This window comes from Myxine glutinosa, chromosome 5 (assembly GCF_964187855.1).
Source record: "Myxine glutinosa chromosome 5, kmMyxGlut1.1, whole genome shotgun sequence".
NCBI classification, from domain to species: Eukaryota; Metazoa; Chordata; class Myxini; order Myxiniformes; family Myxinidae; genus Myxine; species Myxine glutinosa.
The window spans coordinates 72,628,022-72,652,117 of NC_136265.1; the positions used below are offsets into that span (position 1 = coordinate 72,628,022).

The following is a 24,096-nucleotide window of genomic DNA, read 5'->3' on the forward strand; positions in this document are numbered from 1 at the left end:
TATGGGGAGTGTAAGGGGGAGACTGGGATACTGGGAGTGTAAGTGGGCAGGGGAGTGTATGATATATATGGAGAGTGTAAGGGGGCAGGGGAGTGTATGATATATACGGGGAGTGTAAGGATGAGACTGGGATACTGGGAGTGTAAGGGGGCAGGGGGGTGTATGATATATATGGGGAGTGTAAGGATGAGACTGGGATACTGGGAGTGTAAGTGGGCAGGGGAGTGTATGATATATATATGGGGAGTGTAAGGATGAGACTGGGATACTGGGAGTGTAAGTGGGCAGGGGAGTGTATGATATATACGGGGAGTGTAAGGATGAGACTGGGATACTGGGAGTGTAAGGGGGCAGGGGAGTGTATGATATATATGGGGAGTGTAAGGATGAGACTGGGATACTGGGAGTGTAAGTGGGCAGGGGAGTGTATGATATATATGGGGAGTGTAAGGGGACAGGGGAGTGTATGATATATACGGGGAGTGTAAGGATGAGACTGGGATACTGGGAGTGTAAGGGGGCAGGGGGGTGTATGATATATATGGGGAGTGTACGGGGCAGGGGAGTGTATGATATATGGGGAGTGTAAGGGGGCAGGGGAGTGTAGAGTGTATGATATATATGGGGAGTGTACGGGGCAGGGGAGTGTATGATATATGGGGAGTGTAAGGGGGCAGGGGAGTGTAGAGTGTATGATATATGGGGAGTGTAAGGGGGAGACTGGGATACTGGGAGTGTAAGTGGGCAGGGGAGTGTATGATATATATGGAGAGTGTAAGGGGGCAGGGGAGTGTATGATATATATGGGGAGTGTAAGGGGGAAGGGGAGTGTATGATATATATGGGGAGTGTAAGGGGGCAGGGGAGTGTATGATATATATGGGGAGTGTAAGGGGGCAGGGGAGTGTATGATATATATGGGGAGTGTAGGGGGCAGGGGAGTGTATGATATATATGGGGAGTGTAAGGGGGCAGGGGAGTGTATGATATACACTGTGTGTATGATATCCCAGTGTATGATATGGAGTGTATGATATCCCAGTCTCCCCCTTACACTCCCCGTATATATGGGGACTGGGAAGTGTAAGGGGGAAGGGGAGTGTATGATATATACGGGGAGTGTAAGGGGGATACTGGGATACTGGGAGTGTGCGGGGGCAGGGGAGTGTATGATATATACAGGGAGTGTAAGGGGGAGACTGGGATACTGGGAGTGTAAGGGGGCATGGGAGTGTATGATATATACTGGGAGTGTAAGGGGGATACTGGGATACTGGGAGTGTAAGGGGGCAGGGGAGTGTATGATATATACTGGGAGTGTAAGGGGGAGATGTTGGTGGAAAAACGTCAATTTGTGCCCTTAATACATTGTTGACATATTTCATGGATGCAAAGGTCTTTTTCCTGTCAATACAGATCATCAGGTGAACACGTGGTGTCCGATAAGGTGACGCGACAGAGAGAGAGTCGTCCGCGGGCCCTGAGCATGGAGCAGGCCTCAGAAGGGACGTCCAGGCACGACCACATGGATTCAAGGCACGACCACATGGATTCGAGGCACGACCACATGGATTCGAGGCACGACCACATGGATTCGAGGCACGACCACATGGATTCGAGGCACGACCACATGGATTCGAGGCACGACCACATGGATTCGAGGCACGACCACATGGATTGTCACGAGTTTGAGGGGAGAAAGTGAGAATGGGAGTGTTAAGTTGTGGCAGAACGCACACGGTGTGGCACGTAAAGGTGCTCCGTTGACTCATTAGACCCAATTAGCAGGTGATGGCGTTGGTTCGTGGGAGCCTCCGGGCGTGCCGAGCCGCACCCATGGCTAACATGAACAAGGCACACAGCCCGAGGGTTCAGCTTCTCACTCTTACACTTATTTGTCCATTCACAAGGATCTTCGCTCCTCAGGTATCTTCGCGCTGCCGTCACAGATATCTCACCTGTGTTTATGTCGAATGACCTTTTGCGAGTAATCGCCGTGAACAACATTTCCATTCCGTCGTCGGTTGTTGCTTATTTATGATCGATGGATTACCTATAGTTTACAGGTAATGGTTCGTGCAATAGGTGACGGTTTTATGGTCCCAATGGGATTTGATTTGTTGGTTGTTGTTGTTGTTGTTGTTGTTGTTGTTGTTGTTGTTCATATTCCATGTTCTTGTTTCAGATTTATGGTTAATTGTTGTTGGTGAGACGGATGTCGCAACACTATTTGTGTTGCTTGGCGACAAATTCTTTCGTGTGTTGCTGATAAGTTTGTTTTGGTGGTTGATCAATAGTTATGGTTGTTAGGGTTAGGGTTGTTAGGGATGCTGGGTTAGGGTTGTTAGGGTTGTTGGCTAGGGTTGTTGGTTAGGGTTGTTAGGGTTAGGGTTAGGGTTTTTAGGGTTGTTAGGGATGTTAGGGTTGTTTGGGTTGTTAGGGATGTTAGGGTTGTTAGGGTTAGGGTTGTTGGGGTTAGGTGTATGGTTAGGGTTGTTAGGGTTAGGGATGATAGGGTTAGGGTTGTTAGGGATGTTTGGGTTGTTCAGGTTAGGGTTGTTAGGGATGTTAAGGTTGTTAGGGATGTTAGGGTTAGGGTTGTTAGGGATGTTAGGGATGTTAGGGTTAGGGTTAGGGTTGTTAGGGATGTTAGGGTTGTTAGAGTTAGGGTTGTTAGGGTTAGGGTGAGCGTTGTTAGTGTTATTAGGGATGTTGGGGTTGTTAGGGATGTTAGGGTTAGGGTTAGGGTTGTTAGGGTTATTAGGGATGTTAGGGTTGTTAGGGTTAGGGTTGTTAGGGCTAGGATTGTTAAGGTTAGGGTTGTTCGGGTTAGTGTTAGGGTTGGGGTTAGTGTTACGGTTGTTTGGGTTATGGTTAGAGTAAATGTCCAACTACATATTACATACACTAGCAACGGTACCCGCCCTATGGCGGGGCTTCAATTGGGAGGCCCAAATGAAAAGGCAAAATATCAGAAATTGAAGGCTTTTTTTATTTGAAACGATTTATATAAACATCCGTTAAATCATATCACACGCAAATCATCAAAATCTAAACAGTATTTGTAGAATTTCAATAAAAGCCACATCACTGTTCATATCGGTAAATATTATTCCATCGTTTTTGGAAAAACTAGAAAATTGGAAATTGGAAAAACAATATAGCCTATTTTACTCCCAGGGTCCCAGGATTACCCACCCAAAATTTCGTTGCGATCGGTTCAGCCGTTTTTGCAGTACCTGGGAACGGACAGACGGACAGATATTTGGTGAATTATAGTAAGACTAGTGGGGTCACCCGTGGGAATCCCACGGGTATGGACGTGTGTGACATTTGGACATCTTGATTTACATGCTGCACATTAAATTTTACAAAATGGTTAAAATGGTGTAATGAACACAATTTATTTATTTCACATATAAATATGTGACCCCTCACTCCTCTCCACCCTCATGCCTCTCCAATGCCACTCCTCCTCACACTCCTCTCCAATCCCTCACACTCCTCTCCAGTCCTTTGCACTCCTCTCCAATCCCTCACACTCCTCTCAAATCCCTCACACTCCTCTCAAATCCCTCACACTCCTCTCAAATCCCTCACACTCCCCTCCAATCGTGCCTCACTTGCCTCTCCAATCGTGCCTCTCTCCTCTCCAATCGCTCCTCACTCGCCTCTCCAATCACTCCTCACTCACCTCTCCAATCGCTCCTCACACTCCAACCCCTCGCTCCTCTCCAACCCCTTGCTCCTCTCCAACACCTCCTCACACTCCTCTCCAACACCTCCTCACACTCCTCTCCAACCCCTCACACTCCTCTCCAACCCCTCACACTCCTCTCCAACCCCTCACACTCCTCTCCAACCCCTCACACTCCTCTCCAACCCCTCACACGCCTCTTCAACCCCTCACACTCCTCTCCTCTCCAACCCCTCACACTCCTCTCCAACCATTCACACTCCTCTCCAATCCCTCACACCCATCTCCAATCGCTCACACTCCTCTACAATCCCTCACACTCCTCTCCAATCCCTCACACTCCTCTCCAATCCCTCACACTCCTCTCCAATCCCTCACACTCCTCTCCAATCCCTCACACTCGTCTTCAATCCCTCATACTCCCCTCCAATCGCTGCTCACTCTCGTCTCCAATCGCTCCTCACTCCCCTCGCCAATCGCTCCTCCCTCACCTCTCCAATCGCTCCTCACTCTCCAACTCCTCGCTCATCTCCAACACCTCACACTCCTCTCCAACACCTCCTCACACTCCTCTCCAACACCTCCTCACACTCCTCTCCACCACCTCCTCACACTCCTCTCCACCACCTCCTCACACTCCTCTCCAATACCTCCTCACACTCCTCTCCAATACCTCCTCACACTCCTCTCCAATACCTCCTCAAACTCCTCTCCAATACCTCCTCACACTCCACTCCTCTCCAATACCTCCTCACACTCCTCTCCAATACCTCCTCGCACTCCTCTCCAATACCTCCTCGCACTCCTCTCCAATACCTCCTCGCACTCCTCTCCAATACCTCCTCGCACTCCTCTCCAATACCTCCTCGCACTCCTCTCCAATACCTCCTCGCACTCTTCTCCAATACCTCCTCGCACTCCTCTCCAATAACTCCTCGCACTCCTCTCCAATAACTCCTCGCACTCCTCTCCAATACCTCCTCGCACTCCTCTCCAATAACTCCTCGCACTCCTCTCCAATAACTCCTCGCACTCCTCTCCAATACCTCCTCGCACTCCTCTCCAATACCTCCTCGCACTCCTCTCCAATACCTCCTCGCACTCCTCTCCAATACCTCCTCGCACTCCTCTCCAATACCTCCTCGCACTCCTCTCCAATACCTCCTCGCACTCCTCTCCAATACCTCCTCGCACTCCTCTCCAATACCTCCTCGCACTCCTCTCCAATACCTCCTCACACGCCTCTCCAATACCTCCTCACACTCCTCTCCAATACCTCCTCACACTCCTCTCCAATACCTCACACTCCTCTCCAATACCTCACACTCCTCTCCAATACCTCCTCGCACTCCTCTCCAATACCTCCTCGCACTCCTCTCCAATACCTCCTCGCACTCCTCTCCAATACCTCCTCGCACTCCTCTCCAATACCTCCTCGCACTCCTCTCCAATACCTCCTCGCACTCCTCTCCAATACCTCCTCGCACTCCTCTCCAATACCTCCTCGCACTCCTCTCCAATACCTCCTCGCACTCCTCTCCAATACCTCCTCGCACTCCTCTCCAATACCTCCTCGCACTCCTCTCCAATACCTCCTCGCACTCCTCTCCAATACCTCCTCGCACTCCTCTCCAATACCTCCTCGCACTCCTCTCCAATACCTCCTCGCACTCCTCTCCAATACCTCCTCGCACTCCTCTCCAATACCTCCTCGCACTCCTCTCCAATACCTCCTCGCACTCCTCTCCAATACCTCCTCGCACTCCTCTCCAATACCTCCTCGCACTCCTCTCCAATACCTCCTCGCACTCCTCTCCAAATACCTCCGCGCACTCCTCTCCAATACCTCCTCGCACTCCTCTCCAATACCTCCTCACACTCCTCTCCAATACCTCCTCACACTCCTCTCCAATACCTCCTCACACTCCTCTCCAATACCTCCTCACACTCCTCTCCAATACCTCCTCACACTCCTCTCCAATACCTCCTCACACTCCTCTCCAATACCTCCTCACACTCCTCTCCAATGCCTACTCACACTCTTCTCCAACCCCTCACACTCCTCTCCAACCCCTCACACTCCTCGCCAACCCCTCACACCCCTCACACTCCTCTCCAACCCCTCACACTCCTCTCCAATGCCTCACACTCCTCTCCAACCATTCACACTCCTCACTAACCACTCACACCCCTCTCCAACCCCTCACACTCCTCTCCAACCATTCACACTCCTCTCCAATCATTCCCACTCCTCTCCAATCCCTCGCACTCCTCTCCAATCCCTCACTCCTCGACAATCCCTCACACTCCTCTCCAAACCCTCACACTCCTCTCCAACCCCTCACACTCCTCTCCAACCCCTCACACTCCTCTCCAACCCCTCACACTCCTCTCCAACCCCTCACACTCCTCTCCAACCCCTCACACTCCTCTCCAACCCCTCACACTCCTCTCCAACCCCTCACACTCCTCTCCAACCCCTCACACTCCTCACCAACCCCTCACACTCCTCTCCAACCCTCACACTCCTCTCCAACCCCTCACACTCCTCTCCAACCCCTCACACTCCTCTCCAAACCCTCACACTCCTCTCCAAACCCTCACACTCCTCTCCAAACCCTCACACTCCTCTCCAACCCCTCACACTCCTCTCCAACCCTCACACTCCTCTCCAACCCCTCACACTCCTCTCCAACCCCTCACACTCCTCTCCAACCATTCACACTCCTCACCAACCCCTCACACTCCTCTCCAACCCCTCGCACTCCTCTCCTCTCCAACCCCTCACACTCCTCTCCTACCATTCACACTCCTCTCCAATCCCTCACACTCCTCTCCAATCCCTCACACTCCTCTCCAATCCCTCACACTCCTCTCCAATCCCTCACACTCCTCTCCAATCCCTCACACTCCTCTCCAATCCCTCACACTCCTCTCCAATCCCTCACACTCCTCTCAAATTCCTCACATTCGTCTTCAATTCCTCATACTCCCCCCCAAGCCCTCACACTCCTCTCCAACCCCTCACACGCCTCTCCAATACCTCCTCACACTCCTCTCCAATACCTCCTCACACTCCTCTCCAATACCTCACACTCTCCAATTCCCTCCTCACACTCCTCTCCGCTCCAATCGGCCCTCACTCTCCGCTCCAATCGCCCCTCACTCTCCGCTCCAATCGGCCCTCACTCTCCGCTCCAATCGGCCCTCACTCTCCGCTCCAATCGGCCCTCACTCTCCGCTCCAATCGGCCCTCACTCTCCAACTACTTGCTCCTCACTCTCCAACCCCTAGCTCCTCGCTCTCCAACCCCTATCTCCTCGCTCTCCAACCCCTCGCTCCTCGCTCTCCAACCCCTCGCTCCTCGCTCTCCAACCCCTTGCTCCTCGCTCTCCAACCCCTCGCTGTCCAACCCCTCGCTGTCCAACTCCTCGCTCCTCAACCCCTCGCTCCTCACTCTCCAACCCCTCGCTCCTCACTCTCCAACCCCTCGCTCTTCACTCTCCAACCCCTCGCTCCTCACTCTCCAACCCCTAGCACCTCGCTCTCCAACCCCTCGCTCCTCTCCAACCCTCCTCATCGTTGTTGCAGCAGCATTCTGTGCGGTTCTCCCGTCTCGTGCGGTCTCTGTGCGGTTCTTGCTACATCCTGTTCAAGTCTGCGTTCTTCATCGACCGTCTCATTCATTTTGGAAATGGAAGTTTCCACGCAACGCATGAATTGTCACGATCCTCAAGAGGAAATGTGTCGTAATCATCAAATGATAAATGGCAAGTAAATTACATTGTGAAAATTAAAGATTTCAAATAAACCTATTTAAAGTGTATGCGCACATGACTAATTTTAAAAAATGAAGAAATATCTCTCGGTAATTTCCTGAAATATTTTACTTCCGGATAATAATGTTGAATGAAATAAGAAAGAACGAAGATATATATGTCGTTTTTGTGCCGACTCTCATAAAAGGTAAAAGTAATATATCTTAACGGAAAAGAAAAAGCGAATTTTTAATATATGTCGACATTTTCCCCGAATGTTATTTTAGGCGGTGTATTTTCGTGTATCATCGTGGCGCGATTTTTATAAATATATCTCGGCAATTTCCCGCGTGTGCGTGAATGTTCTCAATTATTTCTGACACCGAGTCTAAAACCATCGATAAAAATTAAATCAGATGGTGAATTCGAGATAAAATCGTGAGGGTGACTCTCAATGAATGGGCTTTAGTTTACAGGCCTTTGAGAAATCATTTCGTTCTATAAACGGAAACTTTCTTGGGATTCTCTTCCCGTTTTTTTTCAACCGAGTCTAACACTATGTTAGCGACTGTTAAAAATGAAATGATATATCGAATTAGAATTGAAATAAACCTGTGTGAGAGAGAAAGACAGCATGGGCCTAACTAAACAGGCCTCAAAGCCATTCGAGGTAATAAAATGGTGGATATTTGTTTACATGAAGCCTCTCCAAGAATTGGTGGAGCTATGGGTGGAGCTACTCTGCCATCGGACTAAGCCACACCCCCGGACAGACAGACAGATTCACCTTCGCCTATTATAATATAGATGGTATCTTGTGATTCTGACCCTCCAGCTCCATCTTCAAGCCTTCCACACTTGCAGTATTCCCTTTCCTGGAATGTGGGTTGTTAGGGTTAGGGTTACGGTTACGGTTAATATCCATCGACATATTACATACATGCTGTCGTGTGATTCTTATCTCCACTTCCGGCTCCATGCCAAGCCTTTTCCACACTTGCAGTACTCCCCTTTCCTGGAATGTGGGCTGTTAGGGATAGGGTTAGGTTAAAAGTCCATCTACATATTACATACATGCTGTCGTGTGATTCTGACCTTCACTTCCGGCTCCGTCCTAAACCTTTTCCACACTTGCAGTACTCCCTTTCCTGGAATGTGGGCTGTTAGGGTTAGGGTTAGGTTAAATGTCCATCTACATATTACATACATGCTATCGTGTGATTCTTATCTCCACTTCCAGCTCCATGCCAAACCTTTTCCACACTTGCAGTACTCCCTTTCCTGGAATGTGGGCTGTTAGGGTTAGGTTAAATGCCCATCTACATATTACATACATGCTATCGTGTGATTCTGACCTTCTCTTCCGACCTTCGGGTTCGGTTAAAAGACCATCTACATATTACATACATGCTATCGTGTGATTCCGACCTTCTCTTCCGACCTTCAGGTTAGGTTAAAAGACCATCGACATATTACATACATGCTATCGTGTGATTCTGACCTTCTCTTCCGACCTTCCGGTTAGGTTAAAAGACCATCTACATATTACATACATGCTATCGTGCGATTCTGACCTTCACTTCCGGCTCCGTCCTAAACTTTTTCTACACTTGCAGTACTCCATTTCCTGGAATGGGCCCACGCTGCAAATCAACGGGCAGCTTCCTCAAACGTTGAACGGCCGCTATTGGCCGTGAATTGACGCGATGTGGGATAGACATTGCAGCACCCAATGAGACCCGTCTACCTGGTATATCCCATTTTGAGGAACGACGCTCCGGCTATACGTTTTATTGGATCAGCAAGGCAGAAAGTGAAAATCGTCAGGTAGGTGTAGGTTTTGCGATTATGCCCCTACCATGACAAACACAGATGAGGTCAAAGAGTGGTTCTACGATGACCTTTCAGCAGTCATACAGTTATCTCATAGTGACAAGGTCATTTTGTTGGGGGACTTCACCGCCCGGGTGGGACGTGACTGAACTAGAACTAGAACGGCACTCAGTAGAGAGCATACCTCCGCCACGTGAACAATTGCTCTCCCCTCTGGGCCGGTGCTCCTGCCTCACACCTAGCTCGGCTTCACGTGGTTGAAACCAAAGCTTTCAGAATCATTGGAATCTCCCGCGATGAAGCTGATTCTGAGGGCCTTTCACTCTCTCCATATCTGGAGTCACCACAAGCAGGTTGGTGGTCTTTCTATCTTCTACTGACTCTTCTCTATCTGTGCTCTGTCCCCCAAATATTCCCTCAGGTCGCACAAGATCTGCCAGCAACCCTCTTCTGGTGAAACTGCCAAAATCAAGACTCTCTGCTCACTCCTTCATTCCTCTTTTCTCTTTTCTCCCGCCTCTGGAACAAACTCCCTCACTCTCTTCAATCCCACTCCTCCCTCCAGGTCTTTAAAGCAGCTGTTCACCACCATCTCTTATCTTCCCCCATCCAAAACCTTGATCTTTTCTACCCCCGTTAATACACCCCAAATCCATTTCTTTCAATCTCAGACTTCATTCCTGAAATTCCTAATGGTGTGAATTTGTTTTCTACCGTGTAACTCTTCCCTCCATCCCCCCCTCCCTCCCAGCCTTCTCCCTTCCACAGATCTCCCAATGTCCCTGTTCTCTACTGTTGTTGTGCTTGTGTGCTTCCCCGTCTCTCCCCCTCTTTTCTCCTGCTCCCTCTATTATCTCTTTTATGTGCCCATTTATGTTTTTTGTGTTTAATATTAGTTCTTACAAGAGGCTCGACTTTGTATACAACCCCCCCACCCCCCGCCCCCCAAACAACAACCTGTAACCAGCTTGTTCACCCCTGTGTCCTCATCCCCTTGCTCCCGTTCTTCGCGTCCTTTTTTCCTCCATATCCCCTTCCATATTGATCATCTGTTGATCATCTTCCATATTGATCATCTTTGTTTTGTGGCTTTCTTTTTTTGTTTTGACAGGCTTTGAAGATTATCCCAAAAAGTCCCTCTACCCTGTTGTTAGTGTGACCCCCATAAATTCCCCCTGTTCTTTTCATTTTGTCGTGTTCTGAGTTCTCGCTCCTCCATGAGCCTCGACTGTGATGGATTGATATCAGTGAAGTCATTTTCACAGAGAACTCCAAACCCCATCTTAATGGGGCCTTTATATTACATTTAATTAATTAGCGGGCAGATCTTAAAAGTTTCGTATTTTTTTATTTGAATGAGTTCCCTTTCATTTTCTGAGGCAAGCAGGTATCAGGTAACACACCTGAATGCTATCCTCTCCTCTGCAGGGAACTCTATGGCCTGGCAATCCCAGTGCACCTCCATTGGGGCCTGCAACAGAAACCGAGGCCTAGCACCGTGCGCCATCGAGAGCAGACGGCTCGCCGTCGACGTGCTCGTGGAGAAGGGTCGTGGCGCTTTCCACGACTTCCTTGTTCACGAAGGAGTTCCGTCTTTCTTGAACTCGCGCGAAGGACGCTACATCCGCCATAACCTCGTGCATCCTGCCAGTAGGCCTTCGTACGAGCCTGACGGCTATGGTGGCAGTGGCTCGGATTGGGACGGAGGCAACGGTACATGTCGAGGTTGATTCTATAATTGTACAAAAATGGTATTCGTGACATATCAGATTCCACGGTCTCTTTCATGAAGAGTAGGCGAGTTATCGTCGCACTCTGATCAAATTACAAATTCCCGGCCGGTTGAAAGTCAGGCCTGATCATCGGGGTCCTCCCACCTCCTCTCCTCATTCTTCTCTACCTCCACCTCTAAATTCCTTGCCTTCCCTCATTCTTCCGCCCCAAGTGCCCCCTGCTCCCCCATCAAATTTATTGCCAATCTCCTCAGATCAGTTGAGGAACAATCAAGAGACTTTCCATATAGTCAGGTTCACGATGTTAACAAATATAATTTCGTTCAAAATTTTAGGAGATCAGCAAACCTGTACATTTTTGGAATCATCAGAGCATGGAGAATCCGAAAATCAATGTTGGCATTTGCACAGACACCTGCATTGCCGCCATTTTGGATTTTCAAAATGGCCGCCATAAAATACATATTTTGCGCGATCTCGGCTTCTAGTCAACCTAGAAACTTAATTAAATATACTAATCCTATGTTTTCTGGGCCAAGCAATCCAATAAAGGCCTCAAAATAGTGCTCAGGATTATAGAAAAGCAACAAACAACGGTAATTGAAAACCATTGTCTTTATATTTGTGATATAACTATTACATTGAAGGAGCTGTGCTCCAACGTGAGTCGAAAGAATTGACGCGACCAAAGACGGAAATTCGTCCGAGTTGCTTTAATGTACGTATCAAACTCGGGTACTCTGAAAAGCCCGTTTTCCGGGCAGCAATATATATACACATTTATGCCGGAGCGTTTGCCCGGGAAAAGCGAGACCGGGCATGCCCGGGTGTCAAAGGCGAGTCCTGGAAAGGCGAGTCTGGACCTGCCCGGGCGTGCTGGACGAGGCCTGGCAAGTCGAGAGCGGGCATGCCCGGGCGTCCTGGGCGAGCCCTGGAAAGGCGAGAGCGGGCATGCCCGGGCGTTCTGGGCGAGCCCTGGAAAGGCGAGAGCGGGCATGCCCGGACGCTCTGGGCGAGCCCTGGAAAGGCGAGAGCGGGCATGCCCGGGCGTTCTGGCAGGTGCAAGGCGATTGTGTACACCCAGCGGTAACCGCTACACACGCCCCTCCAGAAACGACCTGCACCGGCAGGGTCAATTTAAGGGGGGTCTGGATGACCCGGCCGAAGCGACCCCTGGAGGGTCGTGGGGGGGGGGGGGTCCGATGTGGTGGTGGGTGGTCGAGCGGGGGGAACTGTGGACGGGGGGCGGCCTCGCCGCGGAGGAAGGGCCAACCGTGGTGGTCGGTCGACGTCCATGTGCGCCGGTTTGAGGCAGTCCACAGAAATCCGGTCCGACCGGCCGCCAAAGTCGACGACGAAGGACTTGTCGCCCCGTCGCAGGACCCGGAAGGGCCCGTCGTACGGCGGCCGGAGTGGCCCCCGGTGTGCGTCATGACGCACAAAGACGTACTCCGCTGTGCGAAGCGCCGGGGGGACGTAGGACTGGGGGCCAACGTGGCGGGACGTTGGCACGGGGGCAAATCGTCGGGCGGCCTCCTGGAGGTCCGAGCGCTGGCGTGCGGCAGACCAGGGACTGGTAGCGTCGGGCACGAACTCGCCCGGGACGCGGAGCGGCTGGCCATAGACGAGCTCGGCGGCGGATGCCCGGAGGTCCTCCTTGGGGGCCGTGCGGAGGCCCAAAAGGACCCACGGCAGCCGGTCAGCCCAACCGTCGTCCTGAAGGCCGGCCATGAGTGCGGCCTTCATGGAGCGGTGAAACCGCTCGCACAACCCGTTGGCTTGGGGGTGGTAAGCCGTGGTGCGGTGCAGAGTGACTCCCAACGAACGGGCGACCACGCCCCAAAGTTCGGACGTGAACTGTGGGCCGCGGTCGGACGAGATGTCCGCCGGTGGGCCGAAGCGCGTGACCCAGGTGGCGATGAACGCCTGCGCCACATCGGCGGTGGTGGTGGAGGTGAGGGGCACGGCCTCCGGCCACCTGGAGGTCCTGTCCACCATGGTGAGCAGGTGGGCGAACCCCCGCGATGGGGGCAGGGGACCCACCAGGTCCACGTGGACGTGGTCGAAACGCCGTTCAGGCACGGCGAAAGGTGCCAGCGGGGCCTGGGTGTGGCGGTGGACCTTGGCCCGCTGGCAGGCCGTGCAGGCGTTGGCCCAGTCGCGGACGTCCCGTCGAAGGCCGTGCCAGACGAAACGCGCCGACACCAGCTTCTGCGAAGCTTTCCGGCCCGGGTGAGAAAGGCCGTGGATGGAGGCGAAGATGCGGCGCTGCCAGGTAACGGGCATGATGGGGCGAGGCTGGCCCTGGGAGACGTCGCAGAGCAGGACAGTGTCCGCGAAGGGGATGTCGGCCAGGCGGAGGCCTGTGTCCGCCGCCCGGAGGGCCTGCACCGAGGTGTCGGTGGTCTGGTCGGTCGCCATGAGCGCGAAGTCCACGCCGAGGTGGACCGCGTTCGCGCTGGCCCGAGAAAGACAGTCGGCCACGGCGTTGTCTTTGCTGGCGACGTGCCGGATGTCCGTGGTGAATTCCAACACGGCGGAGAGGTGGCGCTGCTGGCAGGCCGACCACGGCTCCGTGACTTTGGCCATTGCATAGACCAATGGCTTGTGGTTGACGAAAGCCGTGAACGGGCGGCCCTCCAGGAGGTGTCGGAAATGGCGAACGGCCAGGAATAGACCGAGGAGCTCGCGGTCAAACGTGCTGTATTTCAACTCGTTCGGCCGGAGTTGCCGGCTGAAAAACGCGAGTGGCTGCCAAACCCCGTCCACCCATTGTTCATGGATGGCGCCCACCGCGTAGTTGGAGGCGTCCGTAGTGAGGGCGATGGGCGCGTTGAGCACCGGGTGAGCCAGCAGCGTTGCGTCGGCGAGGGCCCGCTTTGCGCTTGCGAATGCCGCGTCCATGGCCGCGGACCAAACGATGTCATGCTTGGCCGGCTTGCACCGCAGGGCCTCATAAAGGGGCCGCATGAGCTGAGCAGCGCGGGGCACGAATCGGTGATAAAAATTCACCATGCCGAGGAACTCTTGTAGGGCCTTGATGGAGCGGGGACGCGGGAACGTGGTGATGGCCTCGACATTGGTCGGCAGCGGAACGGCCCCGGTCTTGGTGATGCGGTGGCCCAAAAAGTCAACGGTCGTCGTGCCGAAGTGGCATTTGGCCAGGTTGACAATTAAGCCGTGCTCGCTGAGGCGACCGAACAGTGTTCGGAGGTGGAGGAGGTGCTCGGCGACGTGCTGGACGAGGACGTGCTGGCGACGAGGATGTCGTCCAGATAGACGAAAAGAAATGGCAGGTCGCGCAGCACGCCGTCCATCAAGCGTTGGAACGCCTGGGCCACGTTCTTGAGGCCAAACGGCATCCTCAAAAATTCGAACAGGCCGAACAGCGTGATGACGGCTGTCTTCGGGACGTCGGCCGCCCGGACAGGTACCTGGTGGTATCCCCGTATCAGGTCAATTTTTGAAAATATGACCCGTCCCGCCAAATGGGCGGAAAAGTCCTGGATGTGCGGGATCGGGTACCTGTCGGAGGTGGTAGCGTCGTTGAGGTGGCGGTAGTCGCCACACGGGCGCCATCCACCCCCCGGCTTTGGCACGATGTGCAGTGGTGAGGCCCACGCGCTATCGGAGCACCGCACGATGCCGAGGCACTCCAACGCGTCGAACTCGGCCTTTGCCAAGGCGAGCTTGGCCGGATCGAGGCGGCGGGCCCTGCGTAGACCGGCGGGCCCGTAGTGGGTATGTGGTGCTCGATCCCATGCCGCACTGCGACGGCCGAAAACGTCGGCCGCGTGAGGGCCGGGAATTCCGCGAGCAGGCGAGCGAACTCGTTCGCCATCGGGAGGGCGCATGCCAGTTCGGTCGGCGCGGAGCTGCTCATCGTACACGCTCGGGAGCTGAAGGTCTTGGCGTTGACAAGGCGACGTCGTTTGACGTCGACCAGCAGCCCGTGCGCGCAGAGGAAGTCGGCGCCCAGCAAAGCTGGCGGTCACAAAGGTCCACTGAAAGCGCTGGCTGCCGAAGCAGAGGGTGACGTCGCGCGGGCCGAAAGTGCGTATGGCCGAGCCATTAGCAGCGACCAAAGAGGGGCCGCAAACGGCGTTCCGCCTGTCCTGCTCGGAGGTGGGTATGACACTCAGTTGGGCGCCGGTGTCACAAAGGAAACGCCGCCTGGGTGCTTTGTCCCGAATAAAAAGCAAGTTGCCCGAGTGGCCGGCGCTCATGGCTGGTAATGAACGCCGGCCCGGCCGTTTCCCGACTTGCCGAAAGTGCACGGGGGTCGGCATGTCTGAGCCTTGTGTCCGAACCTGGCGTGGTAATAACACCACGCCTGGTCAGGCGGAGGCCCCGGCCGTCGTGATGGAAGCGGTCGGCACGGTGTGGCAGCCGCCAGTTGCACCGGCAGTTCGGCCTCCAACCGTGCAGGGCGCTCGGGCGTCGTGGGCGTCGCCTCGGACGGCGGCGGGCTCCAGGTAGCCGCTCCGATGTGCTGGCCCGCCGAGGAGATCTTGTCGGCTTCCCTGGCGAGGGCGCGGCGATCTGTGATCGACCGAGCAACGAGAGCATGTAGTCCATGCGCTCGGACGGGCGCGTGTCGCCGAGCTCGGGCAGGTCGAGCAGGCGCCGTACGCGTGCCGCCGGTGAGAGGGCGAAAGCGTCGAGGAGGAGCGTCTTATTCGCGTCATACTTGTCAGCAGCTGGCGGGCGCTCGAGGAGGCTCAGGGCACGGGCCGCGGTGGCGGAACCGAGCGCTGCCACGACATGGTGGAAGCGGGTGTCGTCCGCGGTGATGCCTCGCAGGGCGAACTGGGAGTCCGCCTGGGCGAACCAAACAGCCGCGTGAGCCTCCCAGAAGGTAGGCAGCTTAAGAGCCACTGCCGTATCCATGTTCGGGGTCACCAATGAAGGAGTTGTGCTCCAACGCGAGTCGAAAGAATTGACGCGACCAAAGACGGAAATTCGTCCGAGTTGCTTTAATGTACGTATCAAACTCGGGTACTCTGAAAAGCCCGTTTTCCGGGCAGCAATATATATACACATTTATGCCGGAGCGTTTGCCCGGGAAAAGCGAGACCGGGCATGCCCGGGTGGCAAAGGCGAGTCCTGGAAAGGCGAGTCTGGACCTGCCCGGGCGTGCTGGACGAGGCCTGGCAAGTTGAGAGCGGGCATGCCCGGGCGTCCTGGACGAGCCCTGGAAAGGCGAGAGCGGGCATGCCCGGGCATTCTTGGCGAGCCCTGGAAAGGCGAGAGCGGGCATGCCCGGACGCTCTGGGCGAGCCCTGGAAAGGCGAGAGCGGGCATGCCCGGGCGTTCTGGGCGAGCCCTGGAAAGGCGAGAGCGGGCATGCCCGGGAAAGACGAGACTGGGCGTGCCCGGGAGGTTCGGGCGAGCCTGGGAACAGCGAGTTCGGGCATGCCCGGGAGAGGCGCGTCCGGGCCCGTCCGGACGAGTCTGGCATGGTGATTGCGCCCTGGCCGCGTCCTGGCAGGTGCAAGGCGATTGTGTACACCCAGCGGTAACCGCTACAACATAACACATGATATTGCAAGTCCTTTGAAGTTATAGGTACGAGGACGTGCCCGTACGTGGGTGCCCGTTCCTTGCCAAAAAAAAAAGCCGCAGCTCGGATGGCGCTGCAGTTAATCGGGCCTGTATCGGCAGAGTTATTATAAACGTGTACTACAATCGATCGTACCTTACAACAATCAACACAGATTGCAACGTCAAATAAATGAATACGCTCTCAAATGTGCTGTCCGAGGCAGCGTCTGCTCGCCACGTTCAGCATCAGTACGTCCGGAAGTGACGTCCTCATTTGACTGTCCGGAAGGTCGCATATCGCAGTTACGATGAATCGCAAATTAGTTTTAATTAGTTTTAAAACATAGTTTAACGCCAACATAGCGCCAACATAGTTTGCCAACGTGAAATAAATGAATACGCTCTCAAATGTGCCGTCCGAGGCAGAGTCTGTTCGCCACGTTCGGCACACGTGATAGCTCGCTGCTCTCTGATTGGTTGAATCGTTTTTTGGACATAGCTCGGTAACTACTTCTCCGATTAATATGAAACCTTGAAAAGGCACATCCTCAGGTCCCCAGCAATATACCTGGCAAGTTTCAAGTATATCGGACCCGTGGTTGTCGAGAAACAGCGGTCACAGACACACACACACACACACACACACAGATTACTGGAATTATAGATAGATGGGTTTATAAAGCAAGAAAGCAGCCTTGTTCGTATCAGATTGAACTATAAGTCCTATACACAGGATCTACTAGGTCTACACCGTTCAGGAATATGCTTTTACAGATCTTCATCCCTGTCCTGAGTGTCATTTTCGCAAAGGTGTCGACGCAAATGCCAACATTACTTTTTGGATTCCTCATGCTCTGAATATTCCAAAAATGTATAGTTTTGCTAATCTCCAAAAATTTTGAACGAAAAAACATAGTGAACCTGACTAATAAGGGTGTAAAATGTCAAGGCATGTATGGCTTAAAAATCTCTGGAGGAAATACAAATGAAAAGGCAGGTAAAATGGAAGGAGGTCATGACGTAGGCTTGCTGTGTGGGTTGTTGCACTCAGGTGATGGGAGCTCCGTCTCAGGAACCTACTGGCCTGAATTCTCCGACGTGGCTGTTCCAGAGCTTGACCTTGGATGGCCAACGAGCTGGGGCAGACAAGGAAGCGGCATGGGTCGGAGTCACGGGCCTAGTGGAGCTGCAACTTACTTCCATCCTCCACCAACTGATGGCTCGCCCAGCATCAAGCAGGTGGTGCACAGACTCATTCAAGGTGCACGGAAGGTGGGTCAGTATGCGACTCAGAATTCATCAAACGACGCCCTCTTTTGCTTGCCCATTTGATTTGTTGCGTCGTTCTCAACTGTAGCCCCAGCTTTGTATATGAACACTGCTTGCCATATTATATATATAGTATATATATTTACCTATACATGGTAAAATATTGGGGAGGTTGCAATTATACATTTTTAAAGAAAGAAGGCGCTTCCAACCAAAAAGTAAAAAAATAGATCGACCTGTTGGTCTGTTGGCCTGAGGAAGCCCGCTGTGAAGCAGGTGAAACTTCACCCGAGATTGGGTCCGCTCTTGCTTATTTGCTTAAAATTGCGGACTAGATCTAGTTTTTTTTACTTTTTGGTTGGAAGCGCCTTCTTTCTTAAAAAAAAAATAAAAAAAAATAAAAAAAAATATATATATATACACTACATGACCAAAAGTATGCGGACACCCCTTCGAAGTTTATTCGGCTGTTTCAGGCACACCTATTGATGACAGGTATATATAATCAAGCACACAGCCACGCAATCTCCATAGACAAACATTGGCAGTAGAACGGGCCATACTGAAGAACTTTGTGACTTTCAACGTGGCACCGTCATAGGATGCCACCTTTCCAACAAGTTTAGCTCTTACACGAGCCTCGATCTTGTAAAAAAGAAAAGAAAAAGTCAGTTCGTCAAATTTCTGCCCTGCTAGAGCTGCCCCGGTCAACTGTTAGTGCTGTTATTGTGAAGTGGAAATATCCGGGAGCAACAACAGCTCAGCTGCGAAGTGGTAGGCCACACTAGCTCACAGAACGGGACCGCCGAGTGCTGAAGCACGTAAAAATCATCTGTCCTTGGTTGCAACACTCACTACCGAGTTCCAAACTGCCTCTGGAAGCAATGTCAGCACAACAACTGTTCGTCAGGAGCTTCATGAAATGGGTTCCCATGGCCGAGCAGCCGCACACAAGCCTAAGATCACCATGCGCAAAGCCAAGCATCGGCTGGAGTGGTGTAAAGCTCACCACCATTGGACTCTGGAGCAGTGGAAATGCGTTCTCTGGAGTGATGAATCACCCTTCACCATCTGGCAGACCGACGGACGAATCTGGTTTTGGCAGATTCCAGGAGAACGCTACCTGCCCGAATGCAAAGTGCCAACTATAAAGTTTGGTGGAGGAGGAATAATGGTCTAGGGCTGTTTTTCATTGTTCAGCTGGGCCCCTTAGTTCCAGTGAAGGGAAATCTTAACGCTACAGCATACAATGACATTCTAGATGATTGTGTGCTTCCAACTTTGTGGCAACAGTTTGGGGAAGACCCTTTCCTGTTTCAGCATGACAATGCCCCAGTGCACAAAGCGAGGTTCATACAAAAATGGTTTGTCGAGATCGGTGTGGAAGAACTTGACTGGCCTGCACAGAGCCCTGACCTCAACCCCATCAAACACCTTTGGGATGAATTGGAACGCCGACTGTGAGCCAGGCCTAATCGCCCAACAACATTGCCCGACCTCACTAATGCTCTTGTGGCTGAATGGAAGCAAATCCCCGCAGCAATGTTCCAACATCTAGTGGAAAACCTTCCCAGAAGAGTGAGGCTGTTATAGCAGCAAAGGGGGGGACCAACTCCATCTTAATGCCCATGATTTTGGAATGAGATGTTCGATGTTCGGGTGTCCACATACTTTTGATCATGTAGTGTATATCAGTGTATAACAAATATTGTTGGGAGATCGGTGACGAAGGGCAAACACTCGAAAGTCAGCCGCACCTCCCTTCCCACGGCGGTTCACATCCTCTTATTGGCTTTCAGTTGATAAAATCCAATATTCAAGGAGTCCGCCAACATAGGCCGACACTCACCTTCATGAAGACAAGTATGTCGTTGTTACCTTTTACTAATATGTTAACTGCTCCGACATGCTCCGTTTCTTCCTCTTATATTCTTAACCCTGTGTACCTCCCCCTAGGTTCTGGCAATTGCCACAGATGTCTTCACAGACATCGACGTGTTTCAGGACGTGTTGGATGCATCCATTTCCCGCCGTGTCCCGGTCTACATTCTTTTGGACTCCCTCAATGCACCGCTTTTCGAAGAAATGTGTCGGAAGCTCAATGTCCCTATTCATCAGCTCGACGTGTGTTCCGCAAAATGACACCATTAGAGTAGTTAACGCTTTTACTAGGAACTCATCATTGCCACTCCAACATATTGAACATTTATCCTCCTACCTCTAATACCGACATTTAAAAACACAACTATCGGGGACGCCTCTTGGTGCGTGATGGTTGTACTCCCCAACGCAAGTCGGGGCCAAATCTTCCCCATTCTTCCCTGCTGCCCGGATTCATCAGGGCAGTGTGGTCACAGTCGGAGTGCTGATCTGTCCCCAATCACCGGCCCTTTCCCCCTTTCCCTCTTTCTTTCTCTTTCTCTTTCTCTTTCTCTTTCTCTTTCTCTTTCTCTCTCTCTCTCTCTCTCTCTCTCTCTCTCTCTCTCTCTCTCTCTCTCTCTCTCTCTCTCTCTCTCTATGAAGGCAGGGGTACACCATCCTATATGGAAGGAGGGGGGGGGGGGGGGGAGGGGGTCTCTGGGTCACTCCTGGGATATCAATCGGCTGTCTCCATGTCACGGGCTTGTTCATGAGAACTGTCTGGAGCTATACAGCAACAACAACATAATTTACACAGGACACAAAACGCAGAAAACCTCACTATTCCCACAATGATTTTGAATTCAATGAAAATTGAAAATGAATGAATGAAACTGATGAAATGAAATGAAATGAAACACAATGAAAATGAATTCCCACAATCATACTGATCCACACAACAGACAATCCTTCAACGTTACTTCCATAAAAGATATCCGGGAGCGACTGGTTGACGTTGCCAGATACCTTAGGTCCGTCGGCTTTGCCACGATGTGACGCGAAGGCTCCAACCACCCGAAAACCATGGCGTGTTACTCTTCCCTTCTCAATAGAATAATTAGAGTTTCCATTCTGCCTTCCTCCAGAACTTGCGAGTCAGAACAATCGCCGGTGTCCCTTTCCACTGCAAATCCGGGATCAAGTTTCTGGGCCAAATGTTTGAGAAGTTCCTTCTGGTGGACTGTCATACAGTGTTGTGTGGAACCTACAGGTAGGAAATTATTGTTTTTAGTGATTTCATGATTGTTGTACAACACAAACGTCATATATTTTTGGGGGATTTAGGAGTGGGGGTAGAATCATGAAGGACAACCTCTGTTTACAGTATAATTGGATGTGCATATTAAGGAAACAGGATGTTGGTGTTAATAGAGTTAAGTAAATGTGAAGGGATGGAGTTGGGATGACCGAGGAAAGATTTTCTTGTTGGATTGCCTGAGCATCGCGAGACAGTGAGTGGGAGAGGAGGTTCTAACATTTTCTTCATTGCAGAACTTTCGACTCAGACACTTTTGCCTCAACCCCAACCCCAGCTTCACATGGAGCTTCGAGAAGATTCATCGAAGTGTTGCGCACGTCTTCACGGGCACTGCCGCTTCGGATTTCGATGAAGAATTTCGACTTCTCTACGCTCAGTCACAAGCGATCTGTCCCGAGCAACCTCCGCCATCCATCATGGCTCGGTCACATTACAGTTTCCATGAAAGAGCGAGCATGCAGCCTTACAAGACAGCTCAGGCCTCTCCACAAGTCCCACTAGTTTGTTTCCAATCCCCTAATTACCTGCAAGCAATTCCTCCATATTTAGCTGCAGAGGAATCATTCGAGTCGAGCTCAGGCTCATCGTGGAAAGCTATGTGGAAAGGTCCTTGGGGTGAGAAGCCTTCAAGATTTAAAGGTGTGCATTTTACTCAAGAGGATGCTTTTGAGAAAACGAAGAACAACAGGATTGGATACCAGTGGCACAATCCTGCAAATTGGGGAAGTGGAGGTGACTGGCCAACCGAGCAAGAGACTTGGCAAGGAAGTGGTCAAAAAGGCAACGACTCGAACATGAGGCAACCGTTCGGTGAGCGCAAGACGGTGCAGGGCCAAATGCAATGGGGTTGGGAGTATCTAGGGAAACCTGGTTTACAAGTAAACAGCAGAGGCCAGAACAGATTTGAGTCTCCGTATTTTCCTTTGGCCCACAGGATGCAGTTTGAAGATACAGCAAAGCCAAAGGTGGCTCCAGGAGGCTTCAGACCACTTTGCCTCAACAGCTCTCATATTGCGCAAGCCCAGCAATGGAACGAGACCTTCCCTGGAGAGGTTTCGGACCAGAAAAACGTAGACATGCAGTGGAACTCTGTCCATACGCAGTGGAACACAGGTGGCCTTCCAGACACCCAGCTGCTTCCTGCATGGTTAAACCATGACACAAGTAGAGAATGGCTTAAATGTAGGCCTAGAACAGCCGAAGGAAATCTTAGGCCGAGGCCATGGGGAAACGATGATACGAATGCACAAGAGTGCAACTTACACCGCACGTCTCGATTACGGTCTTCGCTTATCTACCATTCCCTTCCACGTCTGCCAGCCCGCTCAAGGTTCACTGGAAAGCACCACCTTGATGTCAAGGGAAAGGTATCTGCAATGCAGGAAATACCACATGAAAATGACCGAGAAGAAACAATCGCAGCACGGTTAAACAATGAGCCCGTCGAAAACAAGACCCCCATATATAACCGAGGTCCTGTTTTGGAATATGCTCGAAATTACCGGTTGAACAGTCAACAAAAGACGTTAGGGATCCAAGAGACTTCTCTCTCCTCTCGCGTTCAAGTGAAACACAAAATGATAACAGATGACGACAGGGCTGTTAGCAAAGTCCATTTAAACAACTTCAAATCAAATGAGGAATTGCAAAAACAATCAAGGATAGACAAACCAACTACTCTCATAGAAGCCATAGCATCTGAAGAAAAAGAGAAAAGTTCTGAGCAACGGTGGGAAGGGAAGTTCTCCGGAATGGCAAATGAAGAAACACGGGAGAGAGTAATGGAATACGAGGGCAAGCATGATAACACAACCACGGAGAAGCCTGCCGGTCTGGGGTCATCGCTCATCGTGCTCCTTCAACGGAGCAATTTGAAAGACGATACCAAGGCATTGCTCAAAGACATGTCGGCAAAAGGGCAGCAGCAGGTGGTGAGTGCCACGATCCAGGAAGAAAAGGCGAATGAAAGGCAAGTGCGTGCCAACACAGGAGGGGAATACTCAAAGGAGTTGATAGAGATGGTTGAGGATGGCGGACCAAAGGCGGAAAACCTCCTCCAAAGGGCAGAGGTTATGCGGAGAGATAACCGCGTTTTCAGTCGGTTTGAAGTCCTAATGAACCCCGATGGAGAAAAGGAAGATAGCAGGGAGACTTCCATTTCCAAGCAAGAGGCCAGCGAGATTGAAGATGCAAATAAGGACGTTGGAAAACGTACTGACGATGAGAAAAAATTCCCAGACACAAGGTATATCAACACCCCAAGTGGACATAGGGCCTCGGTAAGAGATAGACGAGGTACAAGCGATTTGAGGATTCGAGAAGAGAAATCCCATGCGATCGAACCTGTTGACAAAAGAAAGGTAGATAACGACATACCGGGAAGACGATGCAAAGTGAAAATTTCCCCTGGTCGCCGTCACCCAGAGCGGTGTCGTCCGGGATATGGTTTGGCAGCGCAGGGCAGATCCTCACTCCTCGAGAACTACTGGAAGAGGTGAGCTGAAGGGAATCAAATCAACAGTATCATTCACACAAATGAGGAAGTACTTCATAATTGCTTGCTGGAATAAGGAAGTTCAGCCACAGTCGGCCTTCCATGCATGGACTGCTGGTGGCTTCTGCAGAACGAACAAAGCACGATCTCAGGCATTTGACTGCAGATCATTTAGTTGCCGAGCAACCACTGACAATCGCAGTTGAGTAACAATTACAAGAGCCTTTGCCATGAGTACAAGGTCAGCATTGTTCTCCTGATGCAACATTCTCATAGCTTTGGAACGAGCAAATAAACACATTGTACGATTTCATTGCCACCACTCATCTTGTTTTAACCATGTACTTAAATCTCTATATAATGGAGGGAAAGTATCTTGTGTTTCATACACTACTCTGAAAGGATTTTACCTGTGAAGCTGAAACTTTCAGGGATTATTCAGAACACCCTGAAAGTGTGCCTGTGCAAGTTTCATTTGATTCCATCAAAGTTTAGAAAAACTTCTTCTTTTTTTTCCCCCATCTTGGAATTTTCTTCCTTGTGTAGGGAGAGAAGGGTGAAATTGGAATTATCCGAGCTATATAACCACA

The 24,096-nt window shown here is 51.6% G+C and overlaps 1 protein-coding gene across 3 annotated transcripts; it reads left to right on the forward strand.

The window, feature by feature from the left end:
* The first annotated feature begins 1,426 nt into the window (after positions 1-1,426).
* Positions 1,427-23,819, forward strand: LOC137427449 (uncharacterized). 3 transcript variants are annotated; one of them, XM_068116958.2, is made up of 6 exons: positions 1,435-1,926; positions 10,717-11,001; positions 17,617-17,837; positions 19,791-19,958; positions 20,840-20,964; positions 21,287-23,819. In XM_068116958.2, exons 2-6 carry the CDS (start codon positions 10,725-10,727, stop codon positions 23,508-23,510), a joined length of 3,015 nt encoding a protein of 1,004 aa, XP_067973059.2. In that variant the 5' UTR covers positions 1,435-1,926; positions 10,717-10,724; the 3' UTR covers positions 23,511-23,819. The 3 variants fall into 3 exon arrangements, with proteins under 3 accessions (XP_067973061.2, XP_067973059.2, XP_067973060.2); XM_068116960.2 differs by lacking the exon at positions 10,717-11,001 and having other exon boundaries at positions 1,427-1,926; XM_068116959.2 differs by lacking the exon at positions 1,435-1,926 and having other exon boundaries at positions 10,848-11,001; positions 17,617-17,826.
* Positions 23,820-24,096: the final 277 nt, after the last annotated feature.

Excerpts from the sequence above, each read along its gene's own strand:
- LOC137427449 (XM_068116958.2), top strand. The coding sequence starts at position 10,725 with ATGGCCTGGCAATCCCAGTGCACCTCCATTGGGGCCTGCAACAGAAAC. Across the intron at positions 11,002-17,616 it reads GGATTGGGACGGAGGCAACG|GTGATGGGAGCTCCGTCTCA; the intron begins GTACATGTCGAG and ends TGTTGCACTCAG. Across the intron at positions 19,959-20,839 it reads TCCCTATTCATCAGCTCGAC|AACTTGCGAGTCAGAACAAT; the intron begins GTGTGTTCCGCA and ends GCCTTCCTCCAG.